Genomic DNA, 20,784 nt, shown 5'->3' with positions numbered 1-20,784 from the left:
TTGGGCTAGAAGGGGGTTCCTATGCGATTCTAGGCATCTATCCCATGACTTTTATATACCCTTCATTGTGTGTTTGTATATACATACACATATACACACATATATAATATAGCCTTCCCGCTAGGATGTTTTAGAAAGCGCCCTTCCCATTTTGGCGGCTCCCCGCTAAAACAGCCAGTGTCCCGCAGGTGGGGAAAACTGCGATGTAGCCGGTGAATTCACAGAGAAGGTAGAGCTTGGGGGCAGCCCGTCAGTGCCAGGCATGCTCCCAAGAGTGATGAAAAGGCGGCGCGTCTTAAAGACATGCCCCCTATTCTCGTGGCCTTTTCGGGCGCACGCCAGATTGCCCTTTCTCTAGGTCCGGTGCCTTACCAAGAGTGAACACTATATACACTGAAGCTTGAGCGACATGGTAAAATGTTGTGGTGTCAAGCTGCTAGAGGTGGTTTCAAATAAAGTAAATCCATTTGTTATTTTGTATTCAGACGACATCTTGGGCTACATCTGTTACAGTATTCCAAAACGTTACATCAGGATCGGACAAACATCTATGATGGTTTTATAGCAATAGTTGCATGAATGGCCAACAGCTGATCAAAAAACTGATCCCCCAAAACCTGTCCAGAAAACTGGCGACATAACCAGATGTGGGAATGCCAACAGTTATGGAGAAAAAGCTCATACCCAGCTGTGTGACATGTACGACTCTCAAAATAAAAAAGCGGGATGTTTCTGAACTTTGCTGTATCCATACAACACACCCCAAATTTGGTATTCAGGGAACACCTAAGGCAATATTAATATTTGTAAATTGATAAATAACTTAAACATCTCTAGTCATTTAAGGAACAAATAGGCCCTGTGAAGTATCAGACAAGCCATAACAAAGTGCAAATAAGTTACAAGAAAGATCACACATTAACAGAAATATTAAGTTTATTTAAAGCCTGCCCTAGTAAGTGCAAGTCACTCTCTGCAATTAACAGCATGTAAGACTCTGATTTACATATTGTATTTAAACAGGTTTATTACAGATTAAACAAACAGGATCTGGTATTGGAGAATCTGTATCACACACAAATACAAAGCAACACACACAAATACAAATTAACATTAATAAAAAAAAAATCATAATTAGAAAACATATTGGGGGCCCATTTATCAACGAGTTTTATCATACGCAATGAGTTTTAAAACTCGTTGTGTATGATAATGGTGCTCAGGCCAATCAGCTCCCAACTGTCATCTGTTTGGAAATGATGTTGGGAGCTGATTGGCTGGAGCACCATTTATCATACGCAACAAGTTTTAAAACCCATTGTGTATGATAAAACTCGTTGATAAATGGGCCCCATAGTCGGCTACAATATTTGTTTTGTAAAGTTTTAGCTATGGTGCATTAGTAAAGTAGTTATGCGAACCCACAGGTTCTCAAACTCGGTCCTCAGGACCGCCAAACAGTGCCTGTTTTCCTGGTATCCTCAGAGAATTGCAAGTGAAATAACTGACTCCACCTGTATATCTCTTAAAATGTGTCAGTGAGTAATGAATACACCTGTGCATCTGCTAGGTGACCTGGAAAACGTGAACTGTTTGGGGTCCGGAGGAACGAGTTTGAGTACCACTGCATTAATGAAACAGTCCCAGTAATACATCTGCTGTGCTCAAATATATTGTAGCAAATGTGAGTCATTAAAAGATCATCTAAAACAACTGCTGTGGTTTTATAAACATTGTATTCAATAAAAGAGGCCATTATATTGATATTTGTCCATAAGCAGGCTTGCCATATCTTCGCTTTAATTTGGGGCACATATGAATTCTGTGGCTGGCTGACTTCAAGTCTCCATATCACCTGGTTTTAATCAGCCACAGAACCTGTGTATTTCACGTGTCCCGAATTAAAGGAATGATATGGCAAGCCTATCCATAAGGAGATAAAACTGTTTTCCACATATGCTATTTTTAGCTTACACTGTGTAAAAGTACAATTCTTACAAAATACCAAAATAAAAAAATCTCAGATTAATAGGGAGCTGTGCTGGAGGACGACACTTCATTCATCATGAATAATGATAATACAAAAATATAAATATTATTATTAATTATTATTATTAATAATAATATCAATAATAAAACAGAAAGGCACTTTAATAATTATGTTCTACGGCTTATAATGAAAGGTTATACTAGCTACACGTTATAACACAACTTTTCGCAATGACCACCAAACACGTGGCCGAACTGCACAAATCCAGCCATTCGTACACAGGGCCCGAGTCAGACCTGCTCGCTAGATGCGTTCGCTCGCAGCCGTCCGCTGCCAAAGTATGCAAATCCCGCGAACGCACGGCAAGACATTAGCACGCCCACTAAGTCTTGGCGTGCGATCGCTGTATGTTTTTAGACGCCCATCAGCCTGTCCCAAGACGCAGACTTTCCCTTTGTAACACACGTCATCTCCAGGAAGTGTATTAAACAATCGGTAACATGGAGTAACATCTGCGAGTGCTGCTGTGTGTAATTCAGCCATGTGACGTGTATGTTTATGAGGCGCCATAATTATGCACGCTCCTGAAATGGCGTTCCAACGCACAGACACGCCTGCGTTCGCACCACCACACCCCCGTTTCCATGGACCAACCCCTGTCACCACCCACAAACGGCTCGTCCTGTCACTCATTCTAGTGAGGCGTCTATGTGCAAGGGGCGATCGCTTTGCGACCGCAAGGACTGGTTCGCGCACATGCACTGCGACTTATATGCGTAGATTGCGAACATCGGTAGGCTACGAGCGAACGCATCCTAGTGAGCGGGTCTGAATCGGGCCCACTATCTCAAGCTACTAAATGTAAAGCAGTACACACACGTGCACCTACAACTTAAATCAGCCAATGACCTCACTCAGTTCTGTATCTGGGGGTCCATGACTTCATTAAGTAAAATTAATACTATGCTAGATTGAGACGGTGTTGTGCTGTACTTCAGGGCCACATAACATGGAGGCTCTGTGAATCATACCAGTGCCAAGAGCTCTGAGCAAAGGCAAGGCTGGGGTAACTTGTCGGGAGTCTTTCCCGGCCGTAGGCCCCAAGTTACAAACTTTCTAATAGATGTCAACACGCACTATTTACCATTCTGCCAGATCAAATCCCATTAATTTAGATTTTGATTCTACTCTTTGTGGTCGGTCATTTAGGTAAAAAAATAAAAACAGCCAAAATTGTTGCCCACATAATTACATTACTTGACAAAATGTAATTAAGAGCCAAGGGGTTCACCCATTTCTTCATTTAGTTATGGTTTTGCTCTTTTTTTTTCCTTAATCTCTCTCTATTTGTTGCCATTCTCAATTCACTATATTTAATTGTTATTGCAGGGTTACACTGATCACATCTAGACCGCAAACATCTCCAAAAGTTATTTTTGCGGCTAAATTATAGAACCATATTCTATATAAACATATATAATATAATATGTCCACAAAAATATATATACAGTATATGTGCATATATTTAGTTTTTATATATATTCTTTTAGAATTATAGGAAAAGCACTCACGATTAAGTAATAAACCAGAATCCAGCTCGCTATTTCACCTGAAAATTATTTCGCTTACGCATGTTCTGCTCCTATAAAATTTTCAATAAAAAAATAGCAAGCATTTTTCATATGCAAAAATGCAGACTACTCAACTGGCCGCTCTCCATGGTTTGGGAAATAAATTAGTGAATGTTATAACAGACATCCTATATTGGTGCCACAAAACACATTTCCTCAGTGAAACCTTTGAATGTTATGATTTGTATGACTCATAGGGAGATATAGTTTGTAGGAAGGTGAGTGACAAAAATCCTGCAGACATATTATTCATTCATATTCTCTCCACGTAAGTCATCCAGCTGAGCCTCAATGAAAATATGGCAAAATAATTCCAAAGATTTTAATAATATGGAAAAAAGTGCCCGCTGTCACCCGAGCATGAAACAGTCATCTATAATTAATTCTACATTTTATTTATAAATATTCTTTAATGACACCAAATCATATGCCCAACAAATAACTGATTTTTGTTTTTTAGAAACTCTGCTACTAAAAAAATCATAATTACCAAACAGTACACTATTATACAAAAAAAAACAATTTAGAGATTAAAGGTACACAGTATTTTATTTGTTACTGGTGAAATGTACCGTAGTGTTTCTGTACCCTATGGTGCATGACGTGACTAAGGCAGAGTCTTTATCCCACCACACACACAGAAAAAGATGTGTGTACTGGTGATTTAGGATTTGCACTTTTCTTGCAATCACTGTAGTGTAAACTTACACAATGCTGTGCGGCGGAATGCGCGGCGCGGCTTTGTTCTTTTGCCTTTTTCCTCAAATTAGTGTCTTTTCCGCACTGCTGTAGCACGCAAATCCATTTGTGGCGTACCGGGTATGCGTAACTTATGTTTTTGTCGTATCAGCAGTGCAAAAAGTACACAAATGATTGAGCATGGCGCCTCCTAATAGGTTTGTATACGATTACGTTCTGGTCTGCACAGGCCGCATTTGCATTAATACACACTAACTGAACTTTCCCAACAAGAAAACACATCGTCATGCCCCCTATTCTGCCTCTCTGGCAATAAATGTTGATATAATCAGAAGGTGATTAACTCTACATGCTTGCTTCTGCGTGCGTTCATTTTCTGAGCATGTACATTGCAAACTGACGCAAGATACAATATATTGACGCAGGTAGATGACTTCCCCAGAACATCAGGGAGAATCCTTTGGATTGCGCCAGGGAATGGGAGGGACAAGCCAGAGACGGGGAGGGGGAAGCATGGGAGGAGTGGCTACAGCATAATGTAAGACGTGCCCAGTACGCTTCTAGAGTACACTTAGAGGAAAGGAGGCAGTGCACTTAGAAGAAAGGAGACAGTACACGTAGAAGAATTATCAGTACAGGTAGAAGAGAGGAGGCAGCGCACGTAGAAGGAGGCAGTGCACTTAGAAGAAAGAAGGTAGTGCACTTAGAAGAAAGGAGGCAGTGCACGTAGAAGAAAGGAGGCAGTGCACGTAGAAGAAAGGAGGCGGTGCACTTAGAAGAAAGGAGGAGGTGCACTTACAAGAAAGGAGGAGGTGCACTTACAAGAAAAGAGGCAGTGCACTTACAAGAAAAGAGGCAGTGCACTTACAAGAAAAGAGGCAGTGCACTTACAAGAAAAGAGGCAGTGCACTTACAAGAAAAGAGGCAGTGCACTTACAAGAAAAGAGGCAGTGCACTTACAAGAAAAGAGGCAGTGCACTTACAAGAAAAGAGGCAGTGCACTTACAAGAAAAGAGGCAGTGCACTTACAAGAAAAGAGGCAGTGCACTTACAAGAAAAGAGGCAGTGCACTTACAAGAAAGAAGGCAGTGCACTTACAAGAAAGAAGGCAGTGCACTTACAAGAAAGAAGGCAGTGCACTTAGAAGAAAGAAGGCAGTGCACTTAGAAGAAAGAAGGCAGTGCACTTTGAAGAAAGGAGGCAGTGCACTTTGAAGAAAGGAGGCAGTGCACTTAGAAGAAAGGAGGCAGTGCACTTAGAAGAAAGGAGGCAGTGCACTTAGAAGAAAGGAGGCAGTGCACTTAGAAGAAAGGAGGCAGTGCACTTAGAAGAAAGGAGGCAGTGCACTTAGAAGAAAGGAGGCAGTGCACTTAGAAGAAAGGAGGCAGTGCACTTAGAAGAAAGGAGGCAGTGCACTTAGAAGAAAGGAGGCAGTGCACTTAGAAGAAATGAGGCAGTGCACTTAGAAGAAAGATAAGAGATTTGCAAACTTATTCACCATGCAGGGATGTAATAAATGACCCATAGCCTGTGTATTTTAACACAGATAAACAAAGTCATGCAATTCCGACTTTCCGGTGTGCCCCAGGCAGTGTTTACATAGGTGACCAGAGACAGATCTGAGAAAAAGTAGATGCGTGATGGCCCAAGGTTGTCTCAGGTGGACACAGGACACACCCATAGCAATACTAGCACTATAATTGTAGAACCTAAATGTACGGTTTAAAATTTATTGTAAGAGAGCGAGATGTAAGCTTCAGCAAGAGCTGTAATAACGTCCATGATTTTCTATAATTTTAAGGAAAAAATACACGGCAAATTATATGCTATTTACAAAGGATGTTTAAAATTGTGTACCTGATTGGGATAATTATAGTGCTTATAATAGCTGTGTGAATATACAACAAATAACAGTGGGAGATAAGAACTTTTTAACTCTCACTGACTGAACGAAGTATTTGTGTCTGTACGTTTATTCATGCCTGTGAGAAAGTGACTGCAAATCCATAAAGCCATGCCTGGTAGTCTCTGGTATCCTATAAGCAACTACAGAGGTATTACAGTTTATAGATGTACTGACAATAAAATTGTGCCTTGTAGGAAACCGCAAGATAGCCAGAATTGTGCTATTTTACTCTTTAACCTGATCCTTTGTAAGCAATACTGTGCATGAAAACATCTTGCATCAAGACTCTCTTTAGCCTAATAGCAATGACAGCGTCAATGTTGTGTGCACATACATTTGCTAAAAGCACAGTTCTGGCGTCCTGACCACCTCCATCCTGCTCTAACACAGAGTCGGAGAGCACAAGAACGCACAGCAGGAGAGTTGCATTATTTAAGTAAGAGAGGAGAATAAACATACAGTAAATGCTTTTTGGCTCAAAACCAAACAGAGAAAGAATAATAAATGATAAGAAAATAAAAATACAGAATTCTCTATTACTTTCCTCTATAAATCTGTTGTACACTGCATAACAGTACATCTGTGTCTTTGGTTATTTTAAATGAAAGGAAACCCCTTTAAAAATACAGCCCATTTATCCTTACAGGAAACTCATCAGGTGACCTAGCATCCTGGTAGATGACAGATACCTATTCTCACACATGTTAGAGAAAGTATCACACAGCCAATCGGCTAAACGGCAGACCAACTCCTACCTGGTGATGAGGACGGCATTGTCGTGGTGAGCGATGCCATTTTCTGGAATGGTGTTTCCGTCACTCTGGTGCGAGAGGATAGATTTCTGCCACTTACAGAAGCTGTCCAGGGACTTGTCCGCATGGTGGTTTATCTCCAAGTTTGGCTGCAATACAACACACATACCAGGAATGTTCCAAGCAAATTACTAAGGTCAGTTGTTAAGCCTTTTGAAGACTAAAATGAGACTATAATTAGAAGCAGTGGTTTCTAGGAATAATCTCTCCTTGCCAATATTTATCTCTATAAAATCTGACCCAGAGTTCAGCCAGCGTATTACTGAACAGACATGTTGGGTGTTCCAAATGTAATTGTGATTATGTCAATACAACAATTTCCCATTATCAGCTAAGGAACATTTAACACATCAATACGTCTGTAAAACCTCTACTGACTAAAGCTATATAAGTAGCAAGTGACATTCACACAAACACGATGTAACCATTTACAATTAAAATGTCATTCGAATCACATTTTATGAAGAGCCCATTAGACAATGTATAATGCACTATATTTTCATAGAAATAAAACCAGTAGGCAGATTAAAAGTTATATTACCCAGCAACAGTTGATCTCAGAAAAATGATCACACACTAGGGGCCAGGTATAAGGCAGAAGTAACTGCAGGTAAGATGGGGACTCCCAATTCAGCCACAGGTAAGTCAGCTGACCGCCTAGGACTGAGCTGGCGGCAGGCAATTGTGTGTAATCATTTACCAATGACCAGGCTTGTGAATCGGTCAGCTGTACAGTCAATAATTTTTACACAATGGGCAAAAATATTTAATCATGCGCTTGGTTTAGCCGGGTCGGGTATGCGATCCTGGCGCTGATAATGCTGGGGACCAGAATCCCGGCAGCGTTATCCCGATGGTGGAAATCCCGACGCATGCAGGTAAGTATCCTAACCCTTCCCCTACCTCTAACCCACCTTTCATGCAGCCTAACCCTAACGCTCCCCTCCTGCAGCCTAACCCTAACTCCCCCCCGTCCCGCAGCCTCACCCTAACCCTCCCCTCTCGCAGCCTAACCCTAACGCTCCCCTCCTGCAGCCTAACCCTAACTCCCCCCCCCGTCCCGCAGCCTCACCCTAACTCCCCCGTCCCGTCCCGCAGCCTCACCCTAACTCCCCCCCCCTCCCGCAGCCTCACCCTAACCCTCCCCTCTCGCAGCCTAACCCTAAACCTCCCTCCAGTGCCTAACCCTAAAACTCACCATCGGATTGCAGCCGTCGGTATTATCTGCGCCGTGATGGTGACTACATCCCAGTTTTGCCAAGTCACCAAACCTTCAGTTAAGCCCTGAATTCCTCACAGGGCTGCGGCCCTTGGTTTGACACAAACCAAGGTGCTATCTGTGTGTAGTTTGTACGTTATTAGCTTAATTGCGAAGGATTTAATGGGGATGCTCCTGGTTTACTCCCACAGTCAACATGTCCTCATCATAGTTTATTTGTAAGGATCCACAACCTTCAGCACCAGACAGTGAGAATGACAAATCATATAAAATACAAATCACACAAGCCTTACAATCTATGGGCCTGATTCAGACCCACTCGCGAGCGGCTGTCCGCTCGCAAGTGGGTCGATGGTCTGCACTGAGCATGCGCACGACGGAGGGAGCTCCGTCGTGCGCATGCGCCAGACACGACGAGCGAAGGACTTTCCTTCGCTCGTTGTGTCCGATCAAAGGGGGCGTGCTGTCAATGTTGATTGACAGCACGCCCCCTTTGGTGGGCGTGCCGGGGGCGTGCCTCCCTGACGGGGGCGTTCCCACGGGAACGCCTCCCGTCAGAAGCCGGCCCACTGACATCATTAGTGATGTCAGTGGGAGTGATTTTGGCTCTGATAGAGCCAAAATCACTCCGGAGCTTGCGGTTGAAAACCACAACCGCAGGCTCCGGCTCGCAATTTCGATGGTCGCGATGGTCACGACCATCGCGGCCATCAAAATGCACGCTCGTATAGCCTGTGGGTGGTGACCCACAGCTATACGAGCGTCCAGGAGGACGCTCCATGAAAATGGAGCCCGGCCCTCATGCAGAGCGTGCGCTCTGCTCAGAGCGTACGGCTCTGAATGAGGGCCTATATTCCTTATCACATAGACACACAAACACATTACAGTTACTTTTTAAGTCAATTAACTGACCAGTACGTTTTTGGAATGCGGGAGCACTTGGAGGGATTCCACGCAAACATGGGGAGAACATGCAATATCCAAACACATAATGTTTAGTCAGGAATTGAACTCATGACCTCAGAGCTGTGAGGCAGTGATGCTGACCACTACGCCAACCGTTCTGCCCGGGCACTTTGTGATATTTAGACTGTAGTTAATTCTTTTTTTTTTATTACACGTTAATTGCAGAATGGGAAAATCTTTTTGAATGGCTCTTGTGCAATCACCCTCTGAGACAATAACAAAGCATATTATTCTCCATCCGTCACCACACCAAACACAGGAAGAGTCATCGTTCACTCAGAAGCATATAACAAACTGGTTTAAAAGTGCAGTTTATTCATCGACCTGTGTTCTTACAAAGACATCCACATTCATTACTTTATTTTGGGTTCCAAAAGTTATAGATTTAGGGGTATATTTACTAAAGGTTGATTTTGGCTTTTTACTGTATTTATAGGTGAATTTTCTATGTGATTTGAAAATTTGGGATTTATTAGGAAACATTTACTATAAATTGACTATAAAACCGAATCCCGGCCAAACATTGAATACTTTCACATAGACCAATACAGGATTCTCTCATTTACTAACAGTCGGATTAAAAATCTACTACAAAAAAACGACAGAAAAATCCCCAAATAAATAGACTATTAAAAAACAGGTGATTTTAGCTTCTAAACACGATTATATTAGTAGAAAATTAATTATGACGCCTATAAAAGGAGACACAAGCATGTGGTGCACTGTGACATGCACGTTAACACCTGCACCCATCACCAGTGCTGCATGTAGAGCGCCTTTCTAGGGCCATCTTGGATTTGACACGGAGTCAGATGTGTGAAAAACACTTCACACACTGACACTTGTCACATTTTAAATGCCCAATAGAATTCACCCTCCTATATATACTAAACACTCCTCCCTCTTCACAAAACACCCTTTCAATTTGCTTGTCTGTGTGTTTCAGCCTTTTTATATTGCGTTTCTGTAGCTTACGGTACATGTGGTATGTTTTGGCCAATAGGAGAACATAAGGAAATGTTTGCCGATATTTGTAGGTGATTTTGAAGTGCACATTCCAAATCGACCATTTTTACACTCTTGAAAATCAACCCACATCGCATTTGATTTTGTAACAGATTTCAAAATCGAATGTCAGTAAATTAGGGAATTGGCCAGTGATTTTTACAGTCAATTTGGAGTCGATTTCAGTTGATTATAATTGACATAAAAATCGACCTTTAGTAAATATACCTCTTAGCCTTTTAATAAATAACCGTGTCTCAATTCCAGGTAGATTCTCAAATTTGTCCAAAATACGGCTCCTATGTTGCATGTTATTTTAGGTTTTGCCCCTGTGATGTTTTCACATGACGGATTAAATGTAATAGCCTGCAAGAAGCTGGCAGCTGCAAGAGGTCAGAGATTTAGCCAACTGATTTAAAGCGTCAAATATTTAAAAGGATGCCGCTAACTTTTACATTTACCCAGACATGTTTACTTTCCTTGAATTCAAGCACCTATATTAAATACAATAATATTTTAACGAAAGACTGTTTACTCTACTTGGAACCAGACACCTGGAAATATATTATATATAAATATATATTATATATATATCCGCGGATGGTTGAGTGCCGTGGATTACAGCCATAGGCGTGCACAGCACATTACATTAGCGATTAGCATGTGCACCACCGGAAAAACATGTCTAGCTCTGCTTTCGGGGGTGGTCTATTGAGATGGATGCTGTCTTCTCAGATTGAGGAGCTTTGTCAAAAAAGAAACTGCCATTGTTTGTTATAAAGTAAATATGTGTATATATATTGATAACATTCACAATATAGCTATATATCATATATCTCAATCTCATACACATCACATACATATACACACACACACATATATATTACACACACACACACACACACCTCGACAGGGTTTGGAGGCCCAGGGGAGGGTTAGTCACTGAAGGGCAGGCTGGGGGGCCGCCGGCCACCAAAGGGACCGGCCTGTACTCGGAACTTGGCTGACTTACAAAATGTCTGGTCTTGGCAGAAGGTCAGCGCCAGTTCATGAGTCCTGTGCTGTGCGAGCAGGGCAGGTGCCGGAGAGGGGCCAGGCGGCTGCAGTTAGACATACGCAGCAGCTTCCCCGTCTGCCATTTTTTTTTGTTTACATCAGTAAGCTGCCCGATCAGAGCTGAGCTCCAATCACGGCAGCCCGGCCAGCGGCCAGCGGTAGTGGAGCGGCCCTTAAAGGGAACAAAGGGACCAGGTACCCCCCTTGCACACGCCTATGATTACAGCTAATTGTGTATATATATTTATATATTATTTATTTATAGATTATAATTTTTTTAAGAATTTAAATGCCAGCTCTCACCTGATCTTCTGTGAGGACTATCAAACGGGTCACTATGATATTCACAACGTTTCCTAGGCTGGAATCACGGTAAAGTTTGGCAACCTGACCTCCAGAAAAGAAGAAAACACACAAAGTCAGACAATGAAACAATGAGCCCCTTATTTCTGTTGATTAGCGAAATCACATTTTACAAGGAACTTGCAGATAGCTAGAGGTCCCAGCATGAATGGTACCATACTCATTTCTCAAATGATTGTAAATGTTCTCATGGTGTTTTGATTAACATAAAAAGGGCCCCACTAGAAGTGTCCACTGAAAATATCCTTTGTCTTTGAAATATAGTGTCTGCAATTAAGCCAACGCCAAACCGAAATTTGCATATTTACCTTAATTTGTATAACTCTGTAAGTCTAGCGTAAACAGTTGTTATTGTGAATATATAGAGACCTAGGGCCAAAGAGTAATCGCGGGAGCCGGCACAGTTCAACAGAGATAGTCGGACCCAATTATGCCTTTAAACTAATTGCAGCTTTAAATCTAGTGATTATCTCACCGGCTCCTGCAAAACACAGGATGTACATTTAGCTACTAATCTCTCCTGTCCATTACAGTATCTGTGCACATTTAGGGCATATAATCTGGAATGGAACTGGAATAGTGACAGCATGGCGCAGGGTAGGTAGATCCTAAATTAGTGAGAATGAAAGCGTCCAAATGTAAACAAGCCCCAAACCAGTAAGTAAGATCTACTTGTTGATGAAAACACACTGATACTTTTCAGGGCTTGCTTATGTATTGTGTTTTAGAAGGGGTTCCATGTAAGTGGCCAAGGGAAAGCTTATATGCAAATGTATGCAGCCATAGAGAATATTGCGCCTTATAATTATAACCAATGCAGGGAAATGGCACGAATTATACCATTTGAATGTATACGAGTATCTCGGATTTCTTTTTATTTCCAAGTATATAATAACTACATAATGGGGGAAAGGTGCAATCAGGGAGATTACTAGACTCTTCAGGGAGTCAGGGAGATTGCTACTATTTCAGTAGTCTCCCTGACAATCAGGGAGAGTTGGTAAGTACGCATGGAGATCGTGCTGTGCTGTTCACAAGTGAAGCCATTAAAAATGCAACAGGTTTTGTACCGATAGACTATAATGGAGACCTTTTGCCCTAAGGAGTTGGAGGTGTAGCAGCAAAGTTACTTAGAATTGTAAGACAGCTAAACCCAAGCCTGCAGGGAACGTAACATAGTGGACAGTTTACAGATGTCACTTATTTGCTTGTCCTAATTAGACTCAGGGCCCAATTTTTTTAAATTTGCTTTACAGCCCCAAATATTTCTACGCCCGTGAAAAATAGGATTTGGAATGCATTTTTACATTATTTTATAGGGCAGATGCTGGAACATGGGCTCCAATAAGAGTCCATCAAAGGGCATTATTGCCGTCCCAATAGAACGGGGCATTATTGCCATCCTCATAGAATGGGGCGTTATTATAGAATGGGGCGTTACTGCCGACCCCATGGAATGGGGCGTTACTGCTGTCCCCATAAAAGTCATGGAAACTGCTGCTATGATTGTTACTGGAGGGACCGCAGCAGAAATCTACGATATTAGCTGCTGTACCCCATTCTTAAATAGCTCTGATAGCCTAAATTACAGCAATCCTCCTAAAATGATTGACCACAATTCTAAATAGACTGAAAACAAACAGAACAAACAAAGTTAATGGTTGTTGCAAATAATATTAGGCCTTAGTGGGTCATATGGGGCAGACTAGATGGGCCAAGTGGTTCTTATCTGCTGTCAAATTCTATGTTTCTATGTTTCATATCCAGTCGGTAGAGTGTCATTAAGTGCACAGCTTTTAGCACAAAACAGAGACAGAACAGAGAAATCACAGCACAAGTAAATAAACACAAGGGCATTTGAAATTAACATCATGCAGAACCAGAAAAGGATTCATATCCTAAATCAATGACAAAGAGATTGGAGAACCCACAGGGAATCTCTTCATGATCTTACTTCCTTTCATCACTTGCTAGATGACATTTAGTGGTTGCAGACTATACGTTCTTGACTTTGATTGCACAGAACAAGAACACCTACACAAGGCAGGAAACTCCTTCCATGTGGAGGTAACTCTAGCAAGCATGATAAATGACAGGATGACGTTAGTGCTTCTCCGGCCACTAGAGCAGCACAATGAAGGAAGTATTCAGGATGATAAAAGAAAAGCAACAGGTAATTGACACTTGTAAAAACTAACAGAGGAGTCAGTGTATTGTACAGAACTAGCTCAGATCTGGCAGACACTTGATGTTACAAGCCACAGAGTTCTGTTATAGATAACATCAGCTACTGATCTGGAAATGGTCCAAATCTTCTCTTGCATTTCTTAAAAGCAACCAAAATAATTATATTCAAATTATACTTTATTTCAATATAAAAGGGGGGGTGTATGTTTGCATTTAGTTTTGGTCCCATGTTATATAGACAATATATTATATTTAAGACTGTATATTGTACAAAATACATTGTTTAATGTTTCAATCTTTGCTCTTGAATTCAGACTACAACATAGTTTATGTTAGGGGTAGCCATTCCTAGGCATTAGCACACACGAGGTTTTAAGTGGCCCCCGCGGGATCAGGTGTGCTTCTCCTCCAACACCTTTCCTCACAGAGGAGACCTTTCTGGCACTCTAGACCAGTGGTGTCAAACTCGGGCCCTCCAGCTGCTGTGGACTACATATCCCAACATGCCCTGCCACAGTTTTAGCATGCCCTAATAGCCAAACTCTGGCAGTGCATGCTGGGACGTGTAGTTCCACTGCAGCTGAAGGGCCCGAGTTTGACACCACTGCTCTAGATCCTCTCCAAACAGAAGAACCCAAGCCTGGCCTGCATCTGCAGCGAAGCCTGGGCCTCTGGTGAGTCAGTGAACCCTGCTACAGTCAGCTCAGAGTCGAACAACAGTACAGAATTCTGAACCATCTTTCCGTTTCCAGATTTCCAATTATCCACCTAAAATGAGCAAACTAGCTTCAGGAAGGAAGGAGAAGAAAGTCACTGACAGTTTTAGAACCCATTGATCACCATTGTAAATGTTTGTACTGTATAGTTTGTTGTAGTGGTGGTGGCACTCAAGTAGCTATCTTGGCTTGTAATGTTGAATGTCTGACAGCCAAAGAGAAAAACATTGCCTACCCTTGGTCTATATAATGCTGTGAGAAATGGTAGTTTTAGATTAATATTAGTAATAAACAATGTATTTCTATAAGTTGCTTTAAATGCTATTACATGGTGCAACCTCCTTTTTTAAGCAGCAAGATTTTTTTTATCACCCTGATAGTCAGTGACCATTTTCGATCTACAACACAGCACTACCTCAGGTTGTCAGAGGTACTGCAGTACATAATACAGAGTGTAGCGCTCCCAATAAAGTACCTATAAAATAAATGCCATAACCAACAAAGACGTATTAGGGGAAAAAAACATTAAGACTATGGCTATTGTGGGATGGTCATCAGACACAGGGCGGTTAGATTTAGCATGTAGTCAGTGATGAAGGGGTCAAACTTACAATATTCATTACGCTCAGTATGTAGTGTTCAATATCTTTGCGGCCATGATATCCCACCATCATTTTGTCAGCCACTACTAGTGTCTCCACGAATCGTTCAATGCTGACCGATCTCCTCTGCCGGCGAGGACCATTATCCGTGTCATTATCCCATGGCACCGTAGGCTTAGACAATGTATAGTTTAGCCACCAAGGCTTGTGGTTTCCAGTGAGATCTTCTAGGAAAAATGGAACATTATCAGATGTAATATCATGTAGTCTAATTACTGCCTACTAAGAAATTCAGTTTGCTTTGAAAAAAAAATAAAAAATTTAGTCTTCTATTAGTTTTACTAATAATTCTAATAGGACCACTATGTGCCTCAGCTATGCCAGGAAGAAAAAGGTTTTGCCAAAGTAAATATGTCCGTACAATGCGAATATTCCTACTTATATTGCACCTGGAGCATGGGGTGGTATTTTCCTGATACAGAAGAGTTGAGCCCAATGTAGTGAGAACATGACACCCCAATGATGACTTCTCCAAGGGCAAACACGCTATAAACCTAGATTCAATTCAAACATTCAAAAATTCTATTTACTAAATAGTAAAAATGTCCAAATATAATAAAACAAACACAGAAATTCATAATAGAAACCATTGTAACATAACATTGAAGGGGGATGAAGACAAGATCCCTTTATTACCCCCCATATGACATGCAGAATATAATAAAACTATACTATTCTTTACATTTGTATAAACAAAGCTCCGATGTCCAATCATTTATCACATAACTTGCCATTGTGGTTGTATTCATGGGTACTGGTGTGTGTAATGCACCCCTTTACTCTGAGCACTATTTAGTGGACTGAGCTCAGTAGTTAGCGGTATTGAGAGTACCACGCTTGGGACATTACAATGAGTGGCAGGATGAGAGTACTTACATTGTTCCCTCTAACACAGACACTGGGTTCAGACTGGGTCTACTGCACCCGAGAGGTCTTACTCTGACTGAGAAGGGGGTCCCATTGTGTAGCACTAGAGTCAGAGCAGAGTTCAAGACATAGTCAAGACTCTTCGTAGTGGTTCATCATATTGGGGAGCTTGAGAGAGCTGCTGTTGAATGTGATCTCAAAACTAAACTGTTTTTCAAACTTGCGTGTGCAAGGGTCCCTCTTTAGCACTTTACCCCACACAGAGCCCAGGCACACAAGAGAAACTAATGCGGGGTACACACTTGACCGACACAGTGACCAGGCGACTATTCTGCCGACAGATTTGGTAAGCATACACACTTACCAATCAGACGCTCTAAATATCTGGCCAGACAACAGCACTGGGCGGGCAGTTGTGATATTATGGTCGCTTGTTGGTGCAGCCAGAATAACGGGTCGGTCAGTCTGTCGCTCGTGCACGCCGACAAACGTGCACAATATATCATTCAGATATATTGCATCTGCTGTGCTGCACGGCTGACGCGATATATCTGTAAACGACGCTGTTCACAGATATGTTGTGTGTACTGAATGATATAGCGGTCGTCGGCTGTACAAACAATATATTGTGCATTATGTACCCATCATAAGGCGTACTGCAGCCAACAGGAAATAGGGCAGATGTACCGACAGTCGGAGAGCCTCCATACACTACACAATGTACGGACGCGATCCACAGTCACAGCCTGAAGTTGGATGGACAGGTTTGACAACTAAACCGAACAATCCGGGCCATGTTTCAGCTGTTTTCTGGATGCCAACGCTCATCCTTCAGTGCTATACACAGAACTATAATCATTCAAACCAGTTGTTTGGTCGGGTGGTTTGAATGATTATCGTGCAGCGTATGGGCAGCTTTGGGTAGTCTGCAGAAACCTTGCGTGAGAGACAGCTGCAAGCGTGAGAGTACCTGCAACAAACGCCACTGGATAAAGGGCTGAATGGGCAGTATGCCAGAGCAGATATCTGCTTTCATAATTAAGGCTAACGGCGGTGGGATAATGAATATCTACACTATGCCCTCAGTAAGTAGTGATTGTTCTTGCCTGTGTTTATCCAGTAACAAGAGAAGTAGGAGAGCCACTGGCCCTGTACGTTCTGGCATTTTACATTGGAATTTCATCTGAGGGACTACAAGCTCCACACGTATCTTACCTTTCACACCGCAGTGCCCCTGGTTGCTGGAGTACCTCTGATGGATGGCAGACTTTCTGTAAATAACATGAGGATGGCCCCTTTCGGAGTTAAAGTGATCAGAGTTTTCTGTGACGTTGTCTAAAGGCTCAATAAAATACTCTTCATCTTCAGTAGCGATTACGCCATGCTTGGATGGAAAAGAATAGGAAAAAAGGGATTTAGACAAACTGGAGAGACTTGTGCTATTTGCATTATAGCAGATGACGTCTGGGAAATGTAACGTAAATGTGGATATTCTTACATTTTTCTTATTACAGAACAATTGCATTAATTACCCTGCAGTCTTTTCTGTAATTAACTGTTTATTCACCCTCCCAGTGATTACGTGGACATTGCCAAAGCTTCAGATTTCCTCTCCGTGCACAGTGGCTGGCCTCAAGTACTAGTAACAGGATGTGCTTTTTAACAGCCTGCTTAAAGTGCACACATGTACCCTCCACGCATGAAAGCGGCCACTTTATAAGGCGACCCAATTTTCATGGAGCTTACTGATTCAATGCATCCTCATGATTAGCGCTTCAGCAAACAAATGGCAGCATCCACTGCGTCTAGGTGATAGGTGCACTCCAATCACTATTTATAGAGCGCACACAAATTTCACAGCGCTTTACAAAATATTTAGCCATTCATTAGTCCCTGCCCTAGTGGAGCTTACAATCTATAAGCGCACAACCATACACACTAGGGTTACTTTTCTGTTGGGAGCCAATTAACCTATCAGTATATTTTTGGAGTGTGTCAGGAAACCCGGAGGAAACCCACGCAAGCATGGACAAAATATACAAACTCCACACCGTAAGGGCAGTCGCTGGAATCGAACCCAAGACCTCAGTGCTGTAAGGCAGTAATGCTAACCATTACACCATCTGTGCTGCCCTTAGTTGTGGATTATTATGTAAGGCTATACAAAAATCCTGGTCTGTTGCTGGCATTAGAGGCATGGGGTTCTGCAGACCTAACTTACATACAATGGCGCTGAAAATTAATGTTTAAATTTGGCCTGTCACCATTAATTTACATTCTCTGACCTTACAACACATTATGTAGCTATAAGTTAGGGTGTAAAGCTGGGTACACACTGACAGATATATTGGCCAATCAATTGATCGGCCAATATATCTGGTACCCGATGGCCAGTGTGTACCAGCGATATGTCTGTGAACGCCGCGGCATGCGGGACTCGCGGATGCCTGGAAGATGATGGCCGTTCAGTGTATATGAACGACCATCATCTACAGATATATCTGCAGATCATTCGATTTGCAGATATTTTTGCTAGGTGTGTACACACCATTAGCGTCTATACGCTGCAAAATGCCCTGCGTGACCGAGACGCTTTCTCTTAGCAGCAAAACACCACTCACAGTGCACTACAGACAATGGGATGCAACTTTTCCTGCACAGGAATAAGTATTAAACGGTATGCGGTCAGGAAGCTTCCCGACTGTGAAATCCCAGCATGGGACTAATGATAGGCGCCAAAATCCCAACACCTATCATCATCCACCCGCCGAAATCCCGACGCCCGGCATACCGAACGAAGGTAAGCCGGGCGTCGGCAGCAGACAGCCGCGGGAGGAGAGTTAGGTTTAGGGGCTACCGGGGGGACTTAGGGTTAGGCACCCCCGGGAGGATTAGGCTAGGGGAAGGGGGGTTAGCACCCCCTGGGGGAGGTTAGGGTCAGGCACCCCTCCGGAAGGGTTAGATTTAGGGTGCAGGATGGGGGCTTAGGTTTAGGCACCCCTAGGGGGAGGTTAGGGTTAGGCACTAGGGGGGGGTTAGGGTTAGGCACCCCTAAAGGAGGGTTAGGGTTAGGGGGGGGAGAGGGTTAGGGATAGTTAAAATACTTATCCTGTCGGGATCTTCAGTCTTCTGCGTTCCGGCGTTGGTATTACATCCGCCGGGATTATGTCCGGCCATATGTCATACCGAATCCGTATTAAACACGTAAAAAGTCGGAGGTGAAGCACAATGGGACTTGGCGTGAGAAAAAGCCGCAGCATCATAGCACTTCATATGCAGATTCGTACTCAGTCGTCCACAGATATACAAATGTTGCACATCACATTGATCAGTACAAGCCATGTATGCAACTTAGTCGCTCCGAGTTTTATCTATGAATGATGCTCGGTACGGCTGTCATGCAATAGTGCATGAGGACACATCTGTACCCTGCATGCAAAAATATCTAATAAATGTATGTCCACCCCTTGCACTGCAACATGGTTTGTCCAGGTGCAAAGTTCCTCCTTTTTTATTGCTATGCTCCCACCTCCGAATTAGCCCCTAAATTGTCTGGAGCTTTGTGTGGGTTAGGGAAATTAGATTGTATGATCCTCTTTGACCAGGTCGGATGTGCTATGACATATGTCGGCATGCTGACTAATTAATAATTATAATAAAGCACAATAATGTCGTTAAGCAAGATAAAAAAAATTAATCCCCTAAATTGTGTTACACTGTGTGGATATCTGTTTCATTTATTCACATCACTCTACTGTCAAGGGATGAATACTCTATATCAGGAGTATTCGACATGCAGCCCTCCAGCTGTTGTGGAACTACACATCCCAGCATGCCGTGCCACAGTTTTGATATGCCGTAATAGCAAAACTGTGGCAGGTCATGCTGGGATGTGTAGTTCCATAGCAGCTGTAGAGCCACATGTTGGGTATCCCTGCTCTATATACTAGATTTGGTTTTGTACAAAACATACTTTATTTGGTACATGAATATATTTTGTACAACAACTTTTGATTCAAAATATAACTAATCCCAGAGTTGTTGTTTTGCAAAAAAAAAAATTGCTTTTTAAAATGTATTAACCCATCACTCTCCTAAATAATTAAAGCAGACGTTCATTAATAAAGAATTATTTTATCTAAAAGGGAAGAAAAAAGTCTCGAGGCGGAATCATCCATGAAAGGGAAAGGAAGCAAAAATATGTGCTAAATAGGATTAGGAACACACCACTGAGCAAGTTTAATGCCGTGCCCCATTCATTAAGCAAACTGTAGTGTACTTTCAATACATGACAATTTTAGCATGACTTGGAGTCCCAAGAATAGCACGCAGCTTACTCCAAAAGGTGCCGCTGTGCGAGAGGATTAGGGCACACAGTATGCTATGTTCACATCATCAGCTTCGGAAACCTATAAACGGCTGCTGAAGACTTCATTTCTCCATTCTGTGCACACTACGTACTCTAAGCCAAACACCCTGTTCATCCACAAGCAATAAGCACAGAATGATCTGTGGGGTTACAGTCAGTCACTGCAGAATAAGCAATGATCCAAGGCAAAGGATTAGTGGTAGCAGTGATTTAATTACACCTGGCTGGGCATCATGGGAGATATAGTTCAGCGACAGCAAAAGTTTGTATACTAGTCTTCCTTATTGGCAAGAGTGTTTCTACCACTGATACTGTATAGGCCAATGTAGGGGGTAT

The 20,784-nt window shown here is 42.3% G+C and overlaps 1 protein-coding gene across 2 annotated transcripts in view; it reads right to left on the bottom strand.

Annotated features, from left to right (window-relative positions):
* ADAMTS6 (ADAM metallopeptidase with thrombospondin type 1 motif 6) overlaps window positions 1-20,784 on the bottom strand; it is a 309,424-nt gene that overhangs the window by 269,442 nt on the left and 19,198 nt on the right. The window contains exons 3-6 of one of the 2 annotated variants that reach the window (XM_088444033.1): window positions 17,295-17,463; window positions 15,162-15,379; window positions 11,588-11,671; window positions 6,982-7,127 (exon numbers count right to left, since the gene is read on the bottom strand). In XM_088444033.1, the coding sequence (XP_088300159.1) occupies window positions 6,982-7,127; window positions 11,588-11,671; window positions 15,162-15,379; window positions 17,295-17,463 (617 nt within the window). The remainder of the gene's footprint in view (window positions 1-6,981; window positions 7,128-11,587; window positions 11,672-15,161; window positions 15,380-17,294; window positions 17,464-20,784) is intronic. The other variant, XM_088444034.1, reaches the window with a different exon arrangement.

The sequence above is a fragment of the Taudactylus pleione genome, unplaced genomic scaffold (assembly GCF_031769625.1).
Source record: "Taudactylus pleione unplaced genomic scaffold, aTauple2 ptg000345l, whole genome shotgun sequence".
Taxonomy (NCBI): Eukaryota; Metazoa; Chordata; class Amphibia; order Anura; family Myobatrachidae; genus Taudactylus; species Taudactylus pleione.
Note: the sequence above shows the minus strand (reverse complement) of the source record. Positions and strands in the feature narration are given on the sequence as shown.